The sequence below is a fragment of the Phaethon aethereus genome (assembly GCF_964289735.1).
Source record: "Phaethon aethereus genome assembly, chromosome: 5".
NCBI lineage: Eukaryota > Metazoa > Chordata > Aves > Phaethontiformes > Phaethontidae > Phaethon > Phaethon aethereus.
The window spans coordinates 6,418,777-6,445,355 of record NC_138579.1 but is presented as its reverse complement, the minus strand read 5'-3'; the positions used below and the strand labels follow the sequence as shown (position 1 = coordinate 6,445,355).

The following is a 26,579-nucleotide window of genomic DNA, read 5'->3' as shown; positions in this document are numbered from 1 at the left end:
AGAAGTGCAAACCATAGAGTCATGGAGTCCTAGAAGACTTAAGCATTCTCCAAGACAGACGAATTTGATTTCATCAGTTATTCTGTTGATTCCATAGATGAATGTTAAGTTTTTAATGAAAATTCTTAAAGAAGGAGGAACACGAGCAAGATCGTAAATGTTTGCGTATCACACAACATTTGGAGCTCACGGAGAGAACTGCTGTATGACTTCTGGGAAAATTATATGCCCTGAGAAGCAATGCCATGGGTATTCTCTTGAAGACCTGATGACAAAGTACCAGTGGTATTTTGCTCCCCAAAAGCTAAAAAGGAAGCAAAGGAAAGTACGTTTCAGTTCTGTAACAGAAAACCTCCACTACTGTGGAGGCCACAAGTGAAACAAACAGCCAAAAATATAGATGACAAGAAAAACATTTTTATGTCTGGCAAACAATAAGCATGGTGCCAACTATGCAATCAGGACTTCCCATTTCTTTCAACAAACAACTGTCCCCTACAATAACGGGAATCTCAACAGTAATGATATTGCTTCTCATGTACTTAATGACCATTTAAGCCAGGGTTGCAAAAATCAAGAGGAACAAAAAGATAAGCCATTCAGTCTTTGTCTTTTCCTCAATGGCTGCATGGACTTGTTTACACTCCCCGGTAAACAAAGCGTAGAGAGGGCGACACTAGTAGATAGCATGTCATCTCTAACAAGCACCAATATAACCTCACCAGCACAGCAATGAGTGTAAGCTGACAAAAGTGAATATACATGCACCTGAGATCAAGCTAGCATCTCCACAAGGCAGTATGTACGTGGATAGACCAGCTAGGATTGGCAGTAACTTGGGAACCTCTACACACCGCGATGTTGACCCACTGTTCATCATTTAAAGGTGACAAGATAAGAAAGAGTTGAGATGATTTTCTGAAAGCAGGAAGGTCTCATGGAAATGTGATTGAAGGCAGGCCACCAATGTTACAGAACATTAAATGTAAGCAGCATAACACTATACTTGTGAGTCCATTTGAAGTGTTTTTTTGTTTTGTTTTGGGTTTTTAATATGACAGACCAAAAACCATTTTAAACTGAACTGAGGTGCAAACAAAAGTTGAGAGAGAACACATAGATTCATAACCTACAATTATGCATTCCTGAAGATTAAAAAAACATGTCTTTTGAAATACTAAAAATGAACGCTAATGAGAATACCAAAGTGACAATCCCACTTAAAAAATGTTGATTGTGTAAAAACGTTCATAGTTACAGAAGAACATTATGAAAATATTTTGCAACTAACTGATATTCTAAGATTTTAACAATGCATTTGGGACTTCAAATGATATAGGTTTACCATATTTGAAATGTTTAGCCACACAAATATGACTTCAATGTTCATGTCACTCCCATGATCAAAATGATTTATCTAGTAGAGGAAGAGCCCATCTTCCTCCTAGTCATTCTCTTGCTTCTTAGAGCTAAGAGCACAGGGGCAAAGTGGTCACAAATAACAGTCAATTCCTGTATTGTTGCACAAGAATGGACAGAAGAGGTCAAACCGAAGACGCATTTAGTCTGGCATTCTGTCTAACAGTGACTAAAAGCATATATAAATCTCAAAAAAGTCCAATGCCAGAAATGGAGGAGCAGCCAAGGAATTTGGGTAGATAAGAAATTCCTGTATGACTTAAGCCATTTGTTTTGGAGTGAGTGACCACGCAGACTTCACTCTTCATGACTAAAAGGCATTTGCTCCTGCCCTACATGAAAAGACAATGCTCTTTCTGTTGGTCAAAATCTGATCTACACACCAGTGCCAGGGAACAAACAAGTGGTGTGTATATGGCAGTTCCACATTACTGCCCACAACCTCCCTGAAACGAGGATCCTGGTCAGACAGATTACGGAAACCACACAAGCTTTGCCATAACAAATCCTAACATCCAGGAGGATCATTCCCAGTTAAGTCAGAACAAAGTTCTGCCAAACACAAGGCCTAGCTGTACATCTGAAATACAGTGTATTTTCTTAGGTATCTCAGCAAACACCAGGAAAAGCCTAGATTTGCTCCTAAATAGATTTGTCTTCTTGCTTTGTACGTAGCTGATACAGTTTCATTTCAGTGAAGGCAAACACTGCTGAGAGATGAAAAACAAGATGTGAAACAACTGATGTGAGAGTAAGTGACTTGGAGGAAATCTTTTAAGAAGTTTAAAGTGCTTGTCGTCTTAAACATTGCATAGAATGAATCATTCTGAAAGCCTAAGTATCTCTTGTTCTCTTAGCTGATATTATGTTACCAGAAAATCCGTTTGCTACAGGCAGGTGATAAAGCAGATATAGCCATAGATCTGAATACAGATGCCACTCCTAACTGAAACTAGGGGAAAGGTTCATCATTGTTACATGGTAGATAGCTTGCTGTCAAAACAAGTTTTCAAATCATCTGGTACAGGGGTTTTATTTCTATTTTTTTTCCAGAGAAGGATGTACAGATCTAGTAAAGGATCTTATGGAGCATGCCTTTGCCCCATCCAGGATAGACGTTTACTGTGGTTATAGCTTAGAGGTACGGTCACGTTATAGCTAAAAAGTTAGGCCGTGAGAAACAGTGATTTAGAGTCTTACATCAGTAACACCCATCTACAGGAAGAGATTATTTTGTTTAGGGGAAAAAAACAACACAAACAAAATCACACATACAAAGTTTGAGGGTTTATTTGTTTAGTTTGGAGGGAGGGTGAGTCTTATATGTCAGCAGGCAAAAAACCCCACGCTAAGGGTTCAGATGCAAGAAAAAGTTTCTAAAGATAAGATAATATATAACTATCTGTATATTTTCTATGAAAGGCACTATGTCAGATCACCTTCCATTTCTTGCATAGGTAAGACTATGTACATGGGTAATCTTACACATGGTACATAGTCTTTTGCCTGTACCCAGGCAAACAAAAATCAATCCTAAACTCACCAGCTAATTCTCCAGAGCATGAGATGCAGGTATCACTGTGTTCTTTATCACAACTAATGGTGCTAAAAGAAGAAAACATGTTTTATCCTCTCTGTCCCTTTTTATTTTTGCTAGTGAAAGTGTAGCAAGGATACGCCCCACTCCTGGAAACACTCAAGGTCAGGTTGGATGAAGCTCTGGGCAACGTGATCTAGTTGATGATGTCCCTGCTCATTGTGGGGGGGTGGGGTGCGTGTGTGTGTGTACTAAATGGCCTTTAAAGGTCCCTTCCAACCCAAACTATTCTATGATTCTATGATATGAGCTTCACCCCAACAGACACAGAGGTTTAACAGAATCCAGCCTTGCCTGTGAACAATCATTCCATGAAATAATATGTTCCGGTGATCTCAAAGTGAAAGAGGTGTAACATTTCAAATTCTCTTTGAAGATGCAACACGTCCCTTCAGTTGACATATTTAAGAACTGCTCAGACACCAATGGCACGATACACATCAGGGCTCAAAAACATAAAGCTAAAGACAGGTCAATATAAGATACTTTAAGTTAGTTTTAATATAGAACATCAGGGAAGGACAAAATACACCCATGAAACACACTGTTTCATGGATGCATGCTTTCAAACACATTGTGAAGCTTAACATATTACAGAGCAGTCTGCCACCTCATTCTTAGCTTTTGCCACTCGCTATTTGAATTTATCTTTAGTTAGTGAGTAAACCATCATCTCTAGGTAACAGCACATTCTAATAAAGTAGCAACAGATTAAGTTTATAGGTTTCAAGCAGAGATCAATAGGATCTTCCTCTACCTTCTGAGGTAACATCATCATTACCGCCTTTCTAACCCTGCCCCCACTAGGGCAAATGAAGCTCCTGAAATGCTGAATCAGTGGGTTACAATTTGTGAGGCCAACCCTCTATTGTTGCTTTCTTTCCCATATATCCATCATGTTATTCTTCTGTATGTGCAACACTGTGTCCCTAAAATATTGGAATGCCCCATGTGGACTGACTTTGTATTAGATGCTGTGAGATAAGTGAAGCTGTAAGAAAGTGCCAAAAAGGTAAAAGAGGAGGTCTGAGCCTCACAGAAAGCATATTTGTAAGGCTTCCGTCACACTAAACACAATCAGTTTTATTACACACATGTACTTTTAATTTCAGTTTCTCAGCTGACTGTGTCCCTTTAGAGGCACCAGTTCTATCATGCCAGTCACCACAGTGAAGCAGGAAAATTTATTTTGCTAGGTTTCAGTTTGGACTTTCTGACTAGTCACGGAAAAGATCCTTTGAGTTTACCTGGGACAGATCCTCTGAGAGAGATGTCACTCTGCAGCTTGGTTGGGCTGCTTGCAGAACAGGATTTGAAACGGGTTGCGATTCCAGTTCGGACATAAGCATTGGACCACGACTTGTATCTGCATCTCCAAGAATTTCTATTGAGAGGGAAAAACAAAAGGAAAAAAAATTCCTTGATGAGCTGGAGCAATAATCTCCCGGACAACTCATGGCAGGATGTGGAGCCTTTCAAGATTAAACAATGGTACATGCAATGTTAAAGAGAATTATTTCCTCCATACATGGCTCATTGCGTATCCCTTAAATTGTTCTTCGTGGGGAAAAAAGAAATAAGAAATACATGCCTGTGGAAATTGAAAAAAATAAATCAGTTTTATGATCTGTAGATATCTAACATGGCAAGCATTTACGATAGCTTCAAAGCTGTATAGTTCATCATATCATTATATGCTTAATGAGCTTTATCACATATATTGGAAAGAGACTGGAAAGGCTTCTCCATGAAAATGTTTCACTGTTGTGTGAATGAAAAGAAACCTGTATAAAGTCTTTTTTAAATGCTATATAATCCAGCATTTATCATGCTTTTGCCACCTGCAAGTGTGTAAAGCATCTTTATGAAAAACGTATTGACAGCTCATGAACTAACTTTAGCCTTCTGCTATCATACACAGCCAACGAATGAATTTTAAGCCAAATTAAATATAATCATTGCTTAATTAACGGTAATTATTGTTCACTTTAAGAGTACATGTGCCACATTTCATTTGCATGTTAGTTTTTATATTCATGACTTTAAGCACTGAAAACAAGGAGTTATAAATGAAAAATTGATCAAGATGCTGTTATATACCTACATAAGCAACACCTGCTCCATCCTACAAATAGACATCATGTTTCCATAACACTAATAAAAACTGGTCACAAAACTGAAGATACCCATAGACACACAAGCCCCAGAATTCTTACAGCTCTATCTGTGAGTGACTCATTCTGACAGAGAAACCAAGTATCGACTGCAAGGTTATATGTGAGATATATAAACAGAGATACACACTCTGAAATATGTGAACTTTTATACCTATTGGTGTAACAATTACTTAATTTTACCCCTAAAAAGACGGACCTGAATTGTAACTGTTGTGGCTATCAGGAAATAGCTCTTAGTCCTGACTTGCAATAGACTGAAGGACATGCAATCTCACATACCAATGGACAGATGAAAAAGATTTGGAAGAAAAGTGGAAACAATCACAGATCATTCCTTCACCCCCTCTCACCTTCCTCCAAGAACAGATTGTTTCCTGTTGACTTCACTATAAAAAGGACTTGGAAATAAGATTTTCTGTTACTCCCTGATATGAAAAACACTCTTGTCTTGAAAGCAGATCCTAGTTTTTATACAATGTTGTTTCCCTAGCAACATCAATGAATACTGTGCTGTGTGTGGGGAGCGAGGAAAGCTAAATTAAACATCACCAGAATGCAACAGAACTCAGTCCGGGCTTAATACAGATTATGTAAAAGCACAGGGCATTTCTCTATGGTAGTTAGTCCAGGGCACTTGCCTCCTCTCAAAAAAATACTACAACAGGAACAATATTACAAGATTTAGAGAGATGAACATAAAAATTTACTAGAGCAACATGCTGCTTCTAGATTATCATCACATGCAGGAGCTGGTTTTGAAAACTGTTAGATATTTACAGGACAGACAAAAGGGTATCCTAAATTAAATTAAAGAAATTTAAAAAATAGCTATAGAGGGAGGTTGGACTAGATGATCTTAAAAGGTCCCTTCCAACCCAAAGATTCTATGAATCTATGTTACGCCACATACAACTATGGACAGTCTGGGTAAGAAGGAAATATCCCTTTTCCTCCTTATAAGTAGTAAATAGTAGTAGTACCAGTAGTAGACAGGTTGTCCCATTAATGCGTATCTTCTAACTCGCTATACGGTCCTGAGCACTGTTAGAGACTTACCGCAGATTGATCTAGATCATTAATTTATTTCTACATCACAGTGTTTTTTAATGCTGACTGTCCTCTAACAACACAGTGTTAAACAAGTCACTTGGAGAAATGTCTTATGCCAGGGAGCCTAATGTAACCAATCTCCAAATACCATTCAGCAATCTACTTTCAAGTAAAAGTTTGATAATATATAATGTACCAGAATGTATTTTCAAGGCTGACAGTGATGTAGCTGGTCCAAGATGTTAGGTAACAGCTAGCTTAAAAAGCTTACTCTCTGTGTAACCAGTTCAAAAGTAAATCAGTTGAAAACTAAGCAAATATTCTTATTGCTCTGAGATTTTTTTGCCACATGTTGAACACATTCAATTTCAATCCACTTCTTGCTGGTCAAGGGTTGATAATGTGACGTATGCTTCTCTTGTCAAGTTTGTAAATGTGAAAATTAAAAGGACAGAAAACCAGCTGTTTGATCACTTTAGTTTATACAACTGCTGATGAATCAGTGCAACCACACTTCTGTTACAACAGTTTAATAATTATTTCAGTTTAATCAGTTTAGTTTAAAACTGCAGTCAACAAAACAAAGAGTTTCTACATGCTTGCAACAGTTTAATTAAGCAAGTATAGAAGTACATTTTCAGATAACAATAGAGAAACTGGGATAAAAAAAATGAGAGGAAGGATGGGCCATTGCTTACAGCACTAGTTTCAACTGAAAAGAAAAAAATTAATTTCCTCGCTTTAGCGTGGCAACTTACCCCTGCACTACCTTGCACAAGCCATTATGTGTGTACCTCAGCTACCCATTTGGGAAAAAAAGAATTTCCATATTTTTATGCAAATATATGAAGCTAAAATGTATTACCAATTATGAGACACTGCAGTATCACCTTGATGGAGTGATAAAAACAATGAGGAGGAGTGCTGTGTAAGGGGACAGAAAGAAGTAGCTTGAACTGCCGGTGTTAATACTTGTCCCATGGAAATTAACTTCAAGAAGTGTTTTTGAGAATTGAATTTGAGTTAAAAGAATAAAATACATACTTTACAAGTCAACTTTTGTATAGACAAGTGGGTACTTGCCATGATTTTTGTTCAAATTGTAGAATATTACAAACAAAGAAGAGTGAAGACAAGGCTTAAATTAAATCCAGTTCTCAGAATAGGAATGCTAATAATTTCATTGCATTTACTGCCTGTAAATTTTTATCTTTTGATTTTGAACATACTCTCTTAAACTATTTCAGATACTGTGATAGAAAATCCTCAGAATCCACATAAATACCCCAGAGGAGAAATAACAGTCTAACTGTACCTCCAATTTGGGCAAGCTGCCCTGGTGATGGAGAACGGAAGCCCTGGTGTGGTCTGTTCCCAAAAGTCTGAGCAGTTGGATGATCCATACAAACTGAATGTCCCATTAGGATTCTCTCTGCTGCTCTGGTCAGCCTTGGTCTTTGACCTTCACTGAGCTCCCCAACACTACCATCAGAATCCTACATAGAACAGCAACATTAGAACAGCAGGTATAAAAAAGCTAATGTATTTCTTTCAAACCATGCATTGTTTTCTAAATACTTTAACCCTTAAAGCATATATAAACTTAAGCCTATACTATTAGCATTGAATTAAAAAAACTGAAACTGAGGAGATACTTTCAAACACAGTTTGATGATCTACCTTTACCAGTACCGGACAGAAAAGAATCACTTATAGCCAAATAACATCATTTATGTTGTTAGTAGTATCTCAACATGATCAGAACCTAAGTTATATTTTTAGCACACGAAGTCTTTAATGTTACATATATGTTGACTGTCTGACCTTGTAACATTGGAAGCATCTAAAAGCTATTGACTCTCTATTGTATAGCATGTCAGATAAAGAGTTCAATTTTTACGTAGGTTTGGATGGCACTTAAAATAGGGATGGTTCTCTGGATTCTGACTTGCAAAGCTGCAGAGAGAAAACAGCTTGCCTCTATGCAAGAAAACAGGTTGAATACACATACACACATGTGCACACTATCATTCTAAGGCAATACTAGTAACATCTAGGAGAATATTTGTTCTCTTATAAAAAAGAAGGTATGCTTGCACACACCTTGCCAGAATCTGGGGGAGAGTTTATTAGTGTTTTGCATGGACAGACTGAGCAGTCTGTGACTATGGGAAAGGGAAAAAGCAAATTAGAGATGCATTTGTAATTGGCAACGCTGAAGAGAATATGTCACTACAATTACAGTCAGACTCAGAGCTGACACTGTAGAAAGCTTTTCACTAAGTCCATCCACCAGAGCTCATTAAGCAAAATAAAGACAGACAAAGGAACAGTTAAGGAGGTGAGTGAAGTTAGTAATTATTTAGGCTAAACTGACCAAGACAGAAGGAAGAAACTGCATATGCATCAATAAAATCACAAAAAGGAAGATCTGCTGTAAATAAAGGTGTTCATGAACCATACTGCAGTATTCAGAGTTCACTTCCTTTAAACATTCCTCCAGCTATGTCAGTTAGAATAGATGCCCAGTCCAAACTACTATTTTCCACATAGAAAACACTTAGACGTGTGACAAAAAATTACTTTTGTCCTTTGTGATGCAGATAGTTCTATTTTTATGTTAGTCTGTTTTTTCTGCCAACTGACTATGAGTATTTTGAGGTTTTGATCCAAGATCAGTATCAACAGCATGTGCAAAACTGCATGTAAACATTTGCTGAGTTATTCTTCATACCTCCCTAAAACACTCACATGGCCACTAAGTGCAGAGAACTTGTACTGTTAAACATACCACCTAAATTGCTGAAGTGACAGAAAATTTCCCTGGTATTCAAAGTGACAGGACAAATCTAGTACACTAGTCACATACACACCTTGAAAACTAGGTATGTGTGATACTCTGTACAGTTAACTTTATAACAACACTTAACCTTCCGTGTTTTTAAAAGGTTTTACACAAGAGCACAGCCAACAGAAGTGGGATTACTTCCAGCAAAGAATGAAATGTATGAACCTGTTCTATAGCCAACAGTAAGGATAAGCTTGAAATATTTTATCTACTTTTGAGTAGGAAATTATCACTTCAAAACTACTGTATTGGAAGGAAAAGGCCTGTAAGTTACCTCCAAATGATACATTCCTTCTTGCACAGCAACAGGTGCTTGATTTAACTTGGCTAAAAGAGTCAGGACAGGATCCCTGTGATAGCCTTTATCCAGTCTTCTCACCACTTGACCTTCACTGGGAGGATCATAATCCTAAGACAAAGAAACAAAATCCTCAGTACATGATCCAAAACTGTTTTTTGTAGGAAACTGAATAGTTCTTACTTTAGTTGACAATTAACCTTTCTTCTGTTACAGTAAGTTGCTACAGTTTCCACACTGAGAACTTGTGTCATGAAAATTTAGGCAATTAAAAATAAGCAAACTGACAACACACTTTCTCCTTTTACCCACAGACATGCACAGTCTTTTTTTGATACGTAAGACTGCAGCATTTAAAGAACAAGGTTCTTTAGGCCTCCAAAGTTCAGGGAAACAGTTAAATCCTCACACATACTGGTGTGAGCAACGATCTGGCTGCAGAGCTGTTCTCACCAGCCAGGATCTAGCTTCCTCAACCAGAGAGCTTAGTTTGAGGATGCAAGACTCCTGGAAGGAGTCCAGATCCAGCTGACAAAGAGAGGGAAGAACATCTTAGCAAGCAAGCTTTCTAACTAATGAAGAGAACTTTCATTTAGGTTCACCTTATAATAGCGTCTTAAGTCCAGAGTTTAAGAGGGGAAGTGTGGCAGACAAGAGGAGGCATCTAAAGGGAAGTCCAGAAAAGGAACTTTTACAGTCTTGATCAAGAAGGAGGGCATTCTATTCAGGTGCCAATACACTTACATGACAACAGACAGAAAGATCTACAAGTTCAGGGCACAGCTATGACATGAATGAAATCATGGTTATTCAGTGGGAAAGTATGCACAGGTGAAGTATGGCCATGCATGGGCAGAAATGTTTAGGAAGGATAGGTAGGGAGAAGATTTAAACATTTAAACTTTGCATTATTGAGGTTGGAAGGGACCTCTGGAGATTGTCTAGTCCAACCCAGCTGCTCAAGGCAGCACATCTCCCAGTGTTAGGCCACTCCCACAGTAAAAACATTTCTTATGTTCAAAAGTAATTTCCTGAATTTCAATCTGTGTCCACTGCCTCCTGTCTTCCACTGGGTGCTACTCAGAAGAGTCTGGCTCTGCCTTCCTTACTTCTTTCCAGCAGGTATTCATATACATTGGTACGATCCCCCCCCGAGTTTTCTCTTCTTCAGGCTAAAGAATCCAAGCTCTCTCAGTATGACAGATGAACCAATCCCTTAATCATTTTTGCAGTCCTTTGCTGGACCCACTCCAGTAAATCCTTATTTTTCTTGTAGCGGAGAGCTCATAACTGGACACAATACTCTAAACGCTGCCTCACCAGTACTGAGTAATGAGGAAGGACCACCTCCTTTGACCTGCTGGCAATGCTCTTCCCAAGGCAACAAAGGATGTCGGTGGTGTCCTTTGCCACAAGGGCACGCTGCTGGCCCATGTTCAACTGTCCACCAGGATCCCCAGGTTCTTCTCTGCAAAGCTGCTTTCCAGCCAGTCAGCCCCTAGCATGTCCTGGTGCATGGAGTTGCTCCTCCTTGGGTGCAAGACACGGCAGTTCTCCTTGTTGAACTTCATGAGATTCCTGTCAGCCCGTTTCTCTAGCCCAGTGAGGTCCCTTTGACTGGTGGCACAACCTACTGGTGTATCAACCAGTTTTGTATCATCTGCAAACTTCCTGATGATGCAGTCTGTCCCATCATGTAAGTCATTAATGAACATGTGAAACAGCACTAGCGCTACTATTGACCCTAGGCATACACCACTAGTGATTGGCCTCCAGTTAAGACTTTGTGCCGCTGGCCACAACCCTTTCAGCCCAGTAGCTCAGCCAATTTTCAGTCCCAGGTCAAATCATTCCTTGAATTCATAGACCTCCATGTGCCTATCGATGATCTGAGTCAGGATTAGAGGGGAAAGGAACGTGAAGGAGGATGTGGGCAGGGTCTGTGCTTCAGAACACCTGACCAACAGAAAGTAAGAGGAGGCCTTCTACAAAACATTAACAGGGGTCTGATGATTGCAGGTCTTCATCCTCATGGCAGATTTCAACTATCTGAACATCTTCCAGAAGAGTCATACAGCATTATGGAGGCAGTCCAATAAGTTTTTAGAAATTCCCCTGGAGTTCCCTTCCAACCAATACGATTAAATGTCACTATCAATTTTTTTTTATTCTTTCATAAAGAAAAGTTTGTTTTAAGCATAGTATTACTCTACTTGATACTATCATTTATACGACAACTATGTCCTACAAGAGGCATTACACAAAGTCAGAGAGTCCAGGCATTTGAGGAAAAGAAGTGTTACAAGAGAAAGTGAATAGAGAATACCTTGACTTGGGAGGCTTCCAGGACAATGGATTAAAACAGATGTCAGATAAGAAACTATACTGAAGTTTTAGACAGCTTTAACTAACTACAGGCTTAGCTAACCTAGTTCAGTAATTTAAGCACTCAAACAATTAAAAAAAGGCTCAAAGCTGAAACAGCTCAGAGAATCAGAGTGTTCTATTCTGTTTAAGATGTCTTAAAACTAAGAACAATAAAGAAATGAAAATGCATATTAGCTAACTCTCATGTACAGAAGTATGTAAATCATTCAATTTTTTTCTTAATATAAATTGATCTGTATAATATGTTTTTTTTCTTTGGAGTTCTGAAATTCTAGCATTCTTTGTAAGTGTATAGTTTAGAAGTGTAAATTTAAAAAGTTTATAAGTGAAAATGCTTAAAGCACATCCAATTTATCCAAATGCTCAAGGTAGAATGCAACACTAACTCCGTTTCCTTATGAAACATTTCCTTACCATTTCATTGGCATCTTGTAAAGTCCCGGTTAAGCTCTCAGCGAGGTTTGGAAAAGACAGTCCTCCTTCTGCTAAGGCTGAAAAATATTTTAAGTTACAAATACTAAAAAAACCATGCAAGTTATATGAAAGAAAACCAAGGCCACGTTCCTTAATAATTGCAACACAGTGCTTTAGTAAAGTTGGAAATTCCTACTGCCGGATGTGTATTATAAAGACATATTTTCAGCTTCCCAGAAAAATCACTCTTACACTTTGCTTTCAGTAAAACTTTAGTACTTAGTACCACATGGTACTTATGCAAGACAGCCCCAGTTATTTTCCAAGTTGATCTTGTGACATAAAAGCAGACTTAATCTTTCTTCATTCGTAAGCAGAAGTATTTTGTTCAGAGAAAAGAAAGAGCAATGAGGTCTTTTAAATCTAAAAGCATGAACTGAAAGTTAAGGACCAGGTTAACCCTTGCAGTTTTATCAGAAAATGTATGAGATGTAACTTCAGTAGACTGGAACAGAAGTTTATTAAAAAAGAAAATTAATCCAAATTCTAATTTCCACAAATTTGTCTAGTTAGTTACCTCTTGGAGCCAGCATCTGACCATAGCTGAAGAGTACCTCCCCTTCTGAGATGGGTCTGTCTGCACTTTCTGTTTCTGTGAGGGTAAGGCTGCTTTCCTGCGTGGACTGCCCAGAACTAACTGTAGGCACAGGTGATGGAACCTGTGGATCGCAAGGAAGCAGTTTGAAGGGCCTCGCTGACGACTGCTGAGATGGTAAAATCAAGGCCTCTGGTTCCTCATCATTAGCCACTGACATCTCACTATAATGTAAGAATATGCATTATGAATACACCAAGACACACTGAGCAATATAGATTAAAGTCTTAAATCAATACTAAAAAGAAATTAATTTGCAATTATTTTTTCAAATGAAAGAGCACAGCATTTTACAGAATAGTCCAAGAATCAACACGGTTAAATAATATCATTAATGAATTTCTAGTTATAACTAAAAATTACCTTGTGTATTCCCACTGAGGTGATAGAAAAAATAAAATGCTGAAAATACAATCTTTCATTGTCACTACATTTATTACTGACAGGTGTAACTACACGAGTTTACTAAGTACAACGTTCAGCGGGACAATGAATAAGGACTGATAAATCTTTAGAAAGAAATTTTTCTCCAAAATATAAGTCAAGGAACTCAAAAAAAGAATCCTGGCTTATCTCAGTGCCTCTTGACATATACATCAACCATTTCTTTCTACTTACTTTTTGAGGATGTATCTAGACAGAATATACATATTCTTTTTTTTTTTTTTTTAAGAAATGAGAAAACCGTGCAGCCTGTTCAACTCACACAGCCTTGGGATGGAATGGTTCTTCAGTTAAAGGACTGGGTTTCTCTTCTTCCAGAGGAAGTTCTGCATCATCCCATGGGTTTGGAGGCTTTGGACTTTCCATTTTTGCAGCTTCGGAGACCCATTCTGAGGCAGAAGGGCTTGGTGTGGTTGTTCTAGGAGGCGTATTGACAGGGGTAACCACAGGTGTGCCAACACGGCTGGTGGCAGCTGGAATCTCAACTCCTGCATGCGTGAAGTCAAATTTCAGATCAGAGAGGAAAGCAGGAAGTAAATCTCAGACAGTCAGTCAGTGCTACTAAGCACTTTAGTTTCTGTGATACCTTTTGATAAGTTAGGGAGACAAGACTAGATTAAGACTAGTTTCTTTTAAGTACAGTATTGGCATCTGAAGAATAAAACCTCAATTGCTTACTTCCTTTAATAAGGGAAACTGCTCTGCATTTTAAAAACTAAAATGCTTTACTTGGAGAGTGAAAATTTGGCTTAATTAACATTAGAAACACAGGAAGGAGCAAAAGACAACTATTTTTTCTGATGTGAAAAAGTGTGGAGGGGCTGGGAAGGGTAGAAATCACACAGACCATAGAAATATGCATTAGGTTTGAAAATAGAGCTGTTCTAAACCAAATAAAAGATGTTTGCTTTTTATACAAATTAGCCCATAATTTTTGTACTACATGAGTTCCCACTTGAATTATAGCCTCAAGAATATTTATCCTGAGAGATAATGTGTCTTTGAAGAAGAAAATTAAAGGCAGTAGATTAAAGCATATTTGCTACTTACTAAACTTCAATTATTATTTTCACTACCTGTTTCTTTAATTTTCTCATGTTCATGAACATTCCCACTCATTTCTGTAAGAGATAGAGAAGACTCCGGAGTTTTGACCGGAGGCAATTCTTTTTCTGAAGGTGGTGTTTGTGGTGGTGTGGCCTGGGGTGTTGGCAATGGAGTAGGCACAAGAGACTCCTGAGAGGAAAAAAATCATAACCACTTATTATCTCAATGCAAAATTCCTATCTTCCAAGTATCCCCAGAGAGAGCTGAGGAAGAGAGAGAGAAAGGCAGGTTATCATAGCACAGGAATAGTCGTTTCCTAGATACATGCTTCATGGATTTAACTCCTCCATCTAAACATAACGTTACACAAGGTTAAATGGTATGCCTGGACAAAATAAATTAAAAACCAGCAAATTATGCATTAGAATTATTACATTTGGAAATAATTATGTATAGGACTATTTCAGTTGGAAGGGCCCTACAACTATCATCTAGTCCAACTGCCTGACCAATTCAGGGCTGACAAAAAGTTAAAGCATGTTGTTAAGGTCATTGTCCTAATGCCTCAAACACTGACAGGCTTGGGACATCAACCACCTCTCTAGGAAGCCTGGTCCAGTGTTTGGCCACCCTCTTGGTAAAGAAATGCTTCCTAATGTCCAGTTTAAATATGACTTATACGATTATACGAATTTTGATAAAGCATTTGATACAATGTTAAGCAAGAAAATATTTTGTGACATGGATAACATTGAGTTAGTATGGTAATTTTACAGTAAGAGAATCAGCTAAAGAGAAAATTACAAACAAAGCACAAATGTAGTTGTGATATTCCTTAAAAAATGACAGCAATGGAGATAAATGTGACAAGCAAGTATGATGGTTGTCATTTAGCCTGCTATGGAGGAATATGATGGACCTTTCCAGGTTTTTTTCCCAGCCCTGTTCTCTGACATTTCATAAAGGAAACAAGATAATGGGGCTAAAGGAAGGCTTCCAGGCTAGTTTCTGAAGAATAAATCCTCAGACTGATGATTTTTATTAAAGACTCTTATGGTCAGTGGAACATGGTAATACATTTGGCAGTTCACACACAACAGTATGACATTGTGAACACCAAAGAACTCGGAAACTAGGCAGATGACATTCTAGACAGGAAACTTCACAGTAAGAAGGGGTAGATCAAGAATGCATAAACTACATATTGAAGAACTTCTGCTATAAGTTGAGGAGAAATGGAAAAAGGAGAAGGAAAAAACAACCTTATGAATGTACAAATTATACAAGGATATATGTACAAGGATAACTATTAGCCACAAATGTGGAAAGACTTTAAAAAAAACATTAACTAGCTAACTGAGATTCCAATAAAGGTGGGAGAGTATCACTACTATAGTACAAGGCACCGAGGAAACCCCATCTCGCATACTACATCATTATTAAAATTGTCTATTAGCATATCAGTGTTACCCCTGGTCAAGACCAATCTAAATTGTAAAACATAAAAGTGTTGCCCATCAGCAAGAGTTGAAAAATGGTACACGTGTGGACGATGGCTTTCTTTGGCCTAATCAAACAGAGGCCAAAAAGGACAAAACTAATCTCTTGAAGAGCGCAAATGAATATATATAGTAAGGAGAAAACAACCATGTCAGCCTAAGGACATTTCAGTTTAAGCTGGTACAGAAACAATAAGGCTTAAGAGGCCATCAGTAAATGTAGAATGGTTCTAAGGGGTTTCTAAGTATCAGAAGAACAAGCTACAAAGAACAGTCCTCTTTAACATCATATCCTCCTTAATCTGTAATGGAGTGGGGAAGAGCTCTTTAGACCCAGGATGGCTGTATTTAAGCTCACAGCAGTGACATGATTACTTTTGACTACAGAATAATCTGTTGGTCACTTACAGCAGGTACTAGGCAGTATTTCAATCTATATGCACTGTAGCAGAATAGAATAATTGATCTCACTTTCAACAAAGCTTTGAATAGTTAAGATTTCTAAGCGCAGCAATTTCCACATTCATCCCAAAGACATTATACAACACCAGATTGTAGCACAGCCATGTTGTTATCAAAATAAGAGCCAGCTGTCATTTGATTATCAAAGGGAATAGAGAAAATTATCCTGTATTACAGGAAGCTCTACTAATCATTTAAGCATTTACTGAAAACTACTGAACTCAAAACTTAGACAGAAGTAATACTCATTTTTACAGATATGAAAGAATGGCTGCAAGCTCATAAGACCAAAAATAACATTGCCCTTAGCTTCTATTTCTTCTTATATGAAGAAACTAGTTTATTCATATTTCACTTCTTTGCAAGAAAGTAGCATAGCTATTTTTGTTGAAAATAACATGAGCTCTCTTTTGACAACGTGAAATTAAATACCAAGTCTTCCCCTTAGAAACCAGTTTTGTGCTCCGCCTTAAAGTAAATAAATAAATATAGCAGCACAAGGGAATTCATTTTTTTTTCTTTTCAATTTTTTTTTTTTTTAAACTGAAAAGGGTTTAATCTTGTTGCTTGCTGGGGTATAATCAGAAAACATCAAAAGATGCAAATCATGTACATTCAGTTCATCAGTCTTTTTTGGTCATCTTTGTCTTGCACACGGTTGAACCATCATGCCATAAAGAAATGATCCCTTAGAACTTCAGCAGAAAAGCTTAAATAAAACAGACTCTTACCATCATCTTCGTTGTACTTGGAAGAATGTCTGTAGCAGGAACTGCTTTCTGAGACTGCTTGTTACCCAGCATGGTTGCAATTGTCTCACTGAGAGCTTCATTTATGAAATGGCCTATCATTTCTGAGTCCACGGGCACGCCAGCATTGATAAAGAGTTGAAATCCTCCACCACCTGCAACTTCAACTGAAAATGAAGAAATATAAAGCATACATCCAGGCTTCACTTCTGCATGTACTGTACTGCAGCCACTCATTTTATTCTCCGTGAACTTTTAAACATTCCTTTGCAAAAAGTGATTTTTTTATTTTACAGATAAAGAAACAAGAGTAGAGAAGCAGTTCATGATCACAGAAGAAAGAAGCAGCAAAGGGCGGTGGCATCACAAGAGAAATGCATTTGTATCCCATTCTCACACATTCATAAGGGAAGTAATTTTTGACATATCTATTAACAAAAGAAAGGCAAACAAACATTACAGGCTTGGCAAAATGCCAAATCTGATTTAGATGGCAAATAACAGAAGTTGATTTGTACAGTGGTGTGGTTTATGTGTTCTTTTTCTTTTTTTTTAGATAATTTATTTCAATGGCCTTATAATGCTTGCTCTGTCTCAACATAAATTAAAGCATGCACTTTTGCATTTTATAGTTTCACTGGTTCAGCATTATCCACTCAGGCTCAGGCAACAACTACCTACACAGCTTGTTAAAATTAGCTAAAAATTGAGATAATCCATCTGCTGAGAACAATAACTCCTACTTACCAATGTCAGAGGCTACAGTCTCAGTGTCTTCACTCTCTGAGGTGCTAACACGCGGCACTATTTCTTTCTGAACTGGGTGCATCCCACTGATAATTTTTGCCATTATTTCTTGTTCCACCCTAGCAGAATAAAACCCATTTAACTATCACAAACACCAAGACACCTAAAAGCATACAAAAGAGCATTCTTGCCATAAAATGAAAGGTAGCTCAAAGGAAAGAGTAGAAGGGAAGGGAGGGGAGGAGAATAATGGGAAGGTATTCTTATGGAGTCATTCCTTCTTCCACATATATTCTCTCGCCATTTTGTTATATTGCAACTCACCAATTTATCAACCTGTTTTCTACAGTTTCTCTCCTTTGAATCAGTTCATCCAAAACATCAGAAGTCTGCTGCAGAGCAGAAGCCACTGGAGGAAATAAAGGACCATTGTATTTTGGCGAGGCAACTTTAAACTGTCCATTAAGCTCCACAAGAGGCTCAAAGAATTCTGGAATTTCATCCCTCTCCTCTTCCTGATCCTAATAAATAAATAGTAAATTAAGTTATGGTGCGTTTCTGGAAGGCAGTATCATTGAGGTAACAGTCAGATTTTTTTCTTTGAGAAATATTTGTAGATGTGTCACAGCACACAAACCACATTCTCCCTTCTTAGTATGTTGTAGTTAATTGACACGATTCTAAACTTAGCAAATCATAAATCTGTAAAGGTATAAGGCTATAGGAACTGCTAAGTAAAACATGATTTGGCTCATATTTCCTGCCTGTGCTGCACAAGGCAGGGAGCCAATGGTAATGCTAATACTTGAGAAATTTACTTGTGACATAAGTAATTTTTTTCTTAAATATACTCCAGAAATGTTTCTCCTTTAAACAAAAAGGTTAGGAAACTTTCTACTGTTAGGGTTAGGTTTTTTGTTTGGGTTTTGCTTGTTGTTTTTTTTAGAAATTAAACCTTTAGTCTAAAGTCTCCTGTCTGAAAAGAGACAGTCCCAAAAGTTAACGAGCATGCAGTCAGTCAAAATTTTAATAAAGTTGCCAGCACTGAAGACTAGGCATTAATAGTTTACACATATGTTACATGTATGTTTACATTTTCACCAACTTCAGCTGCTGAAAGTTAAAAGGTATTTCTGGGTAATCAATTCAAAAGATCTTCAGAGACACTCTGAATTTAATCTTAATGTGCTATTTCTAAAAGTTATGGAAGTTACTCAATGCACATTATAATGTTTGACTGTTTCCAAAGATGCCACCCTCCTCTTCCCCCTGAGCTCATACACAGCACTGAGTCCCAAAAATCAGTCACTAACCCATCATATTGTAATGTAACACTTTAGAAATGTCTCCTGATGGATGAGAACCTGCATCCTGCCTCATAATATTAAAAACAAATGTCTCTAATAGTAATATGATTCTCCAAGAAGAAAATTTGGCATGCCAGAGATGAAGAGCTGAGCCCTAAATTACCAGTGAGAAGCATGTGATGTCACGTAAGAGAGCACACTATAAATCTACATTTACTAAGATTAATCTCTGACACAGTGAAAGGGGGGGGGGAATCTTCTTTTTCCTTATATAAATTAAATTTACTTTTAACTCGTAAAATTAAAAAAATTACTATATATTTGCTATGAATAAAAGAACAAATCACTAAAACCAGAAAGAACAGAAAAGAAAAAAGAAGATAACATTTTCCTGTCTCCTTCCCCAACCCATCATTAATATTTCTCTCCTACCTTGATGTACTTTAAAACTGAAAAGTCAGATAGGTCCATAATGGGTATTACAACAGATACCTACTGGGGAGCGGGATCTTTCTGGATCTTTAAATAGTAATAATTCTTCAAAGAAAAGCTGTAACTTACAAAGCAGGCAGAACAGAATATATTTGGGTGACAAACAAAGATCTCTAAACTATTCTAAGCATAGAGATAAGACAGTAAAGTTAAACTCAGAGTGGCACTGGATGCCTTGCAAGCTGATAAGCAGTTCATTCTGTTAGGATATATGTATTCATAACCATAATTCATTCTGACAGCAAATGTAAAGATGTCTTTGTCCAGTGTTTCACTATGAATTTTCTTCTGACTGCATTACTCCATAAATTTTCTTTGATGTTGCCTATTTAATATAATCTTTTCCGAAAGTATGCAAAATACAAACATCTGGATTAAATAAACCAAGTACACACAATAAATCTTATATATATATTTAGTAACTTCTGACAAACTTTTGCAGTTCTCCTGCATTTCTAAACTATGTGCAACAATATTGTATATTTAATAGTGCACAAATCCAAAAGAAATATTTTTCATTTTGGGGTGATATATTATCTCTGCTGAAAAAAAAAAAAAAAAAAAATCAGTATTTAATTATACAGATTGAACTTGCACATATATCACCTTGTAGACCAATCCTGAATAATCTGCACTCAATTCTGCATTTCACCTCCCTGGAGACTGTTGAAAATCTCTATCATGAGTCCCAATCAAAATATGGCATAAATTAGAAAGTCTTTCAGATATGGTTGGAATATTAATCACTGTACTTTATTATAAAGTATCAAGCTGAAATTCTATTTCTCAAATTACATTAGATAACCAAATCAATGTTTGAAATGATTAGGTGGTAAAGATTAATTTTGTGCCATTACCTAACATGTATATGCGTAGTCTTTTATTAAAGCCATCCAAAACTTAGTTGTGGATTTCTTTTGGACAGGTTTCTAAAGCAATTTTCACAACCAGCGTCAGTGTGCATTGCAGATGCCACCTGTAATTTTTTGTCTGAAGACTTATATGCGTAAAAAAATCACTGCTCCAAAGAGCATCTACAGGAAACCAGGGTTGAGGAAAATAAGTTTACTTTGATCTCTGCAGGTTCTATATTTTGTGGTGGTATTCAAATTGGAAACAAAAATTCAGAGAAACAAGTCCCCACCTTGCAATTAGGACATGTTCAAAGAGAGCAAAAAGTGTCTCTAATATTAAATCCTAGCAAGTTTGTTAAAGGTATTGCAGGATGTGTCTGCTCATAAGAGTTAGAGAGCAGACTCAATAAATATGAGAGTCCATTCTGGGCTCATGTTAGCTGAGCAAGCTTCTTGCTCTGGAATAAGGCAGGGTCCATGCAAGGGCTGGCTTTGCGAAACCTCTTCTGTTCAGGAAGTCTGAACCTACTTTGTTGTAGGTGCAACCATTGATCAAAAATAAAGAAGTGTGTAAATCAAAGCTGTAACAGCCTTTTCTGCTTTATTCCACATGTGATTTTTCGAATTGTGAAATAAAAGCACCTAATTCAACTGTTTTGGAAGATGGAGCTCTGGATCTTTAAACATTAGACCCCAAGGTTGCAATGGGGGAACAAGGCACATCACATCTTCCTATGGCAGGACGTGCATTTTACAAGTTGGGACGCACTGCATTAGTCCACAAAAGTAATTTGTTTTAACAGTTTTAGGTGATGTAATAAAAGGTTTGTCTCCACTCACACTGAGGAGTGACAACATGTGGAAGACTAACTGACAACCGAGCACCCCAACCCCGCTAGTCCCAGGGCTATCACAGGCGAGGGCTCAGCCCCAGTGTCCAGGAGTGAAACCCAGCAAGATGAGCCCACGGAAAGACTCTTCATAGCCCATTTCTTAAGGTTGGGCAAGTGCATTTGGATGAGGTGATAACACGATGACTTATTATGGAATGCAGGGAAGAGTATTTTAGGATGGTGGAACATTTTTTATGTGGTGTTTACGGGGAGGAACCAGAAGTGTGGAAAGGGAAGGATAAAGGTGGTTTGGAGAGATCCAGGTGTGAGAAAATGGAGGGCTAAGGGGACAAAAGGGGCTGGCTGCATGTAGACGAGTGGCCGGGCAGTATGTTTGCCCTACGCCTGATCAGTACAGCCTGTCCTGCCTCCTCACTAAATGTCATTTCCAACTATTTTCCTGAGCAAGGGGCTTTCAGGGGATTGCGTGTCCAGGTGCCAGAACTGGGGAGGGCAAGGACACAGGGCCAGCTACTGGGTAAACTGTCTAACACCAGAAAGCGGAGGGATCCACACTGCCCGTGTATATATACATGTATACACACACACACATATATGTACATACACACAAGCACATGCATATGCTAGACCTCCATCCTGAACTGCCAGAGAAGGGAGCAGGATGAGCACGCTGGTGCTGTTTGAGTGCTGATCTGTGCACCCGCTTGTGTACATGTATGTATAGATGTATGGCATAGGTGTGTTTCCATGTGTGCCGATTGGCAATAGATGCTCAGTCTCACTACTGCCTGGACCTGGGAACAGGTAGCTGCAGCAGCCGTGCCTTTATCGGGCTACCAGTGCTAACAACTAGCTTTATTCCAACTCCTAAGTATCTCTTAAATTTGCATCTTTTAGTAGGAAGGTAAAACATGTCCTAGGAAAAGGAAATGCTTGGGCCAGGGTCCTAAAGCCTTTCTGCAATATCCACCAGGGAAGAAAAAAAAAATTAAAAAAAAAAAAAAAGAGAGAGAATATTTCATACAAATACTTATCCCTCTTCACTTCCAACATAATAAGTTTTCATAGTAAAAGGGATGGGGCAGGGGGGAAGACAACAATAAGCTATTTTCCTGTATAGCATTTTATGCACATTTTTTCATGAATCTGAAGCCTCTTTTATAACAATAACTTTGCTTTCTTTTGATGTCTTAAATACCCCTGCCACTGCAGAGGTTGATTTTATGCTTCCACATTGTGTTTGTCTTGCACATTTTTAAGAATATTGTCTGTGTGGTCATAGGCCAAGCATATGTTTCACTTGGAACTTTTTTCGTATTGTGGTTAAAATATATCCCATTGCCAAAAATAAAAGAAAAAAGCAATCCAGGAGAAAAATGAAAAAAGATTAATAGCTATTATCCACACATAAAAAATTTAACATTGCAGCATTTTTTTGTTAGTTCATAAACTGATTTCTTAAATAGCTTTCCTATTTATTTTTGTAAAACAAAGCTTTTTTGTGCAAACAGAAGAAAGTTGTCCAAATAGATTTAACTCCTCCTCTCCAATAACATAAGGTAATTTTGAAACTAAAAATGAATAAAGCATTTCCCCACTTTTGATAGGTAAACTACTCCTTTAGGACTATTTTAACTAACTGATAGTGTTAAATGATGAATTCATTTTAAAAATAAATCTACCATACTGACCTGTAGCCTATAGAGTTAATATTTGATGTACACTCTAATCCTGGGATGAGGAGCACACCGAACAGGTAAAAAGAATTATATTTTTTGGGTAGATTTTGATATGTACATAGCAAGTCCAGCTCAGTGGAAAGAACCTTGAGGAAAAGGCACTTCAAGGGAAACACTAGCCAGCAACAGCAATTGCAAGCTCCTGGTATTTACTGAGGCCTAAATGCAGCGGGAGGTGGAAGCTGCCATTTTCCACAGAGGCAAGATACTCCACGACAGCTGGGTGGAAACTTCTTGCTTCCTTCAGAGGCAGCCCCTCCCAGCTACCACTGGGTTTCTGCTTCTGCTCTTAATCTGGAGAAGTGAAATACAGGCTGGTTCACCAACCTTGACAGGTTGGCAGCCCCCGCTTTAACTGACAAGCAGTCAGCTAACTGAAAAAAAACCCAAACTCACTACCTAAAAAAATTAAATTGTAAAAGAGCATCTCAAATAAACCCATGTTATCATAATCCAGAAACAACCAACATTGTAAAACATGCACAGACACACTACAGGGCATCCAGCAAAACAAAAATCTTGTAAACTCTTAATGGGATCCATGAGATGAGTAGTATATGTCGTATGCATATACTCACATACACTGCTTGTCTTTTTTTTTAAAGTTACATAGTGTTTGACTGAAATGAGGTATCATGCTAAAGCATTCTAGAAACCTCAAAAGCATATGCAAATTGCTCTATACCAAAATTTTCTAAAAGGGAACTCTCAGAAAATACTTTCACATTTTAAAATATAGGTCACCTTACTTAAAATCTGTAAGAGCATCTTATATATGCATTACATTTAGAGTTTGAAATTGTGAAATTTAAGTGCTATAATCACTGCTGATTTTAGAGGACTACTTTTCTTTCTAGTGGATTCTAACACATCCAAAAAAACCTAATTTTATTTTTTTATTGTAATTCTTCAAAGGTCCATTATTTATTAACACACAGTAATTTCTAATATTGTTTATAGCACTGTAAACAGTTCAGTATTGCTCACAATGTGTATTTTTAAAATTGCTAGTAAAGAATACTGATTTCCTACATTGTGTTTTCAGTTATGACAGAGTAATATTAAAAAAAAATATAAAAACATTTAAAATGAAAAGATACCTTTGCAATATAATTACCTGCATGACATCAGTAACATTAATGAAATTAGTTCCTGGAAACTTTGTGTCTTCCTCCTCACTATGTACTTCTTCTGGTGTCTTATAAATACAGATTGAAATTGTTAGGTATCATATTGGGGGAAAAATGCATTAGCAGAAAAACTTTGTAACAAGAATGCAATAAATGACCACTCACTGTCAATAGCCTGAATCCAGAAAAAATGCTTTACCCACCTTAAAAGCTCCTTGCATAACATAAAGAGAGATTACAAGAACTTTTTCTTGCTTGCTGACAACCAAAACCTGCTGTTACCAAATCTAATGGAATATCTCAACATCAAAAGTTCTAGGGTAACCTGTAACTCTTATTAAGAAAACCAAAAAAACAGCAAGACAAAATGTTGTAGAACATAGCACACAAGAGTCTAGAACTGTCTTAAGCAATTTACTTATGTGTGATTTCTACCATGTTATTGAACAATATAATTTTTAATTAATAATTACTATTTTAGTCTATGGTCTCCATTTTATTCAGTGACCACCTTGACCACAGGACTCTGAAGGACCTAACTCCTGAAGTCAGAATAGCAGTGAACACACAGGGAAAATAGAAGGTACAATAACTATACAAAAATAATCACTGCATCACTGTACCTTCACACTGTCCAGTCTGTGCAATGCACAAGACAGAAGTCCACTGGAAGAAATAACATGCCATCTTGTAAACATGTGCCCTAGTTTACAACCTTACCATTCAGCATGCAGCAGTTCACCTTTTAGTTGCACAAAAACCTTCATTACTGCTTAGATTCAATTAAAAACACTTCTGAAAAGTTATGTGAAAAGAGAACAGAGTAGACCAGCTAGCTCCACACACAACAGGCTACCAGTGAACAGGCTACACATACATGCAACTAACCACTCAAGAACAGCCAAGGAGCAGATAGGGGAATGAAGAACATCCTCAGTCTTCATGCCAGAACACTGAAGCCAGTATAAATAACACAGACATGGGCCAATAAGGGATTACAACTCTTAACAGGACAGAAAAACACTATTTTTCTTAGAGTTTCGCTGTGGTGATTATTTAGTCTTGGAAGAACAGCGTCTTGCTGCAATTTTTCATTTTCTTAAACAAATACCCCATATTATAAATTCTTCAGAATAATTACTCCATTTTTCCTGGAACTATCTAATTTCTCTAACTAAAACAGGATAATGAGTTAACTTTGTAGTAATTTAACATATTTTCTTTTTTAACAAATTTGAATTGACAGAGATTTAGATCAATCAATACCTGTATTACAGCATCGACACGAGGAAGTTCAGGTTCGGAGCCTGGAAGAACGTGATTTACACTCACGCCGTCACTTGAAATACTGTCAATATCTACATTTGGTAACACCTAAGGCAGAAAAAAAGCACCAATCTGAAAATCTATGCGTTAGTTTGGCTACTATTGTTGAACTTTTTAGATTCTCTCTTCTGCTTGCTACTGAGCCGCTAAACCTCCTTTTCTCATACCTGTACCTGGTAATAAATTGGTTCTGAAAACCAAAATACTGTAATGTACAAAAACTAACCTCAGAAATATTCACCTCTTTTCTTGCAGTACCCGATTTCTCCTGTTCTTTAATTCCCTGATCCTTTGCTTTGCATGTGAGAGAAGGTAAGTATACCTACAACTATTCATATAGCAGACGACTTGCAATTCATTTACACTATGTTGGCCTGCAAGCCACTGTGTAAGCTGGTTATTGGCTTCACATTGTCATACATCTGGTATAGTAAAATAAAGGGATAATTGTATTACAATATAGTTTGCAATAAAGGCATGTCCATTACAGCATCAAAACATGTTGCTTTTTTTCTAAGAATGAAGTTTTAAATGTTTTCTTAATTCTTTGGGAGTGGGTGGAGAAATCACCTTAAACATTTAAGAACTGGGGGAAATAACAGTAAAGTGCATGTGGGTGGAATTCAGTGATACAGCAAGGCAACAAACCACATACTACTCTACCTGTATTTAACTTTGAGTTCCATGAATCATTTGTATCTGGAAGGTGTGTGTAGGAGTGTTTATATTCTCAACAATTTGAATCCAAAATAATGAACATGTAAGAAACATTAACTTCCTTGACAACAGACTCATGTAAAAAATTAAAAAAACCCAAACCAACCCACTAGGTAAGGACTGCAATGGTTGATTAATCAGGAGTGAAATACTTGGGTTGACCCTCATGCTTGAAACAGAAATCTTGAAGGCCAAAGCAGTCACCCAAGAAAATTGTCATTTATATTAATACTTTTTTAATTCCAAGTTTGTTCTGGCTCAAAAAATCTCATTTAAAAAAAAAAAGAAAATGTGACATAGAACTATTTTACAAACACCCTGCATAGGTGACTTATGGAAGCAATGGTTTTCTATTTTGTTCAAATA

At 37.4% G+C, this 26,579-nt stretch overlaps 1 protein-coding gene across 1 annotated transcript in view; it reads right to left on the bottom strand.

Moving 5' to 3' along the window:
• KIAA0586 overlaps positions 1-26,579 on the bottom strand; it is a gene marked incomplete at both ends in the record, with an annotated part of 77,345 nt that overhangs the window by 25,745 nt on the left and 25,021 nt on the right. Inside the window, 12 exons of the mRNA XM_082000769.1 lie at positions 4,264-4,400; positions 7,559-7,739; positions 9,366-9,500; positions 12,192-12,268; positions 12,769-13,010; positions 13,553-13,778; positions 14,367-14,526; positions 17,030-17,214; positions 17,795-17,913; positions 18,119-18,315; positions 24,158-24,238; positions 25,437-25,544. Coding sequence (XP_081856895.1) covers positions 4,264-4,400; positions 7,559-7,739; positions 9,366-9,500; positions 12,192-12,268; positions 12,769-13,010; positions 13,553-13,778; positions 14,367-14,526; positions 17,030-17,214; positions 17,795-17,913; positions 18,119-18,315; positions 24,158-24,238; positions 25,437-25,544 — 1,848 coding nt within the window. The remainder of the gene's footprint in view (positions 1-4,263; positions 4,401-7,558; positions 7,740-9,365; positions 9,501-12,191; positions 12,269-12,768; positions 13,011-13,552; positions 13,779-14,366; positions 14,527-17,029; positions 17,215-17,794; positions 17,914-18,118; positions 18,316-24,157; positions 24,239-25,436; positions 25,545-26,579) is intronic.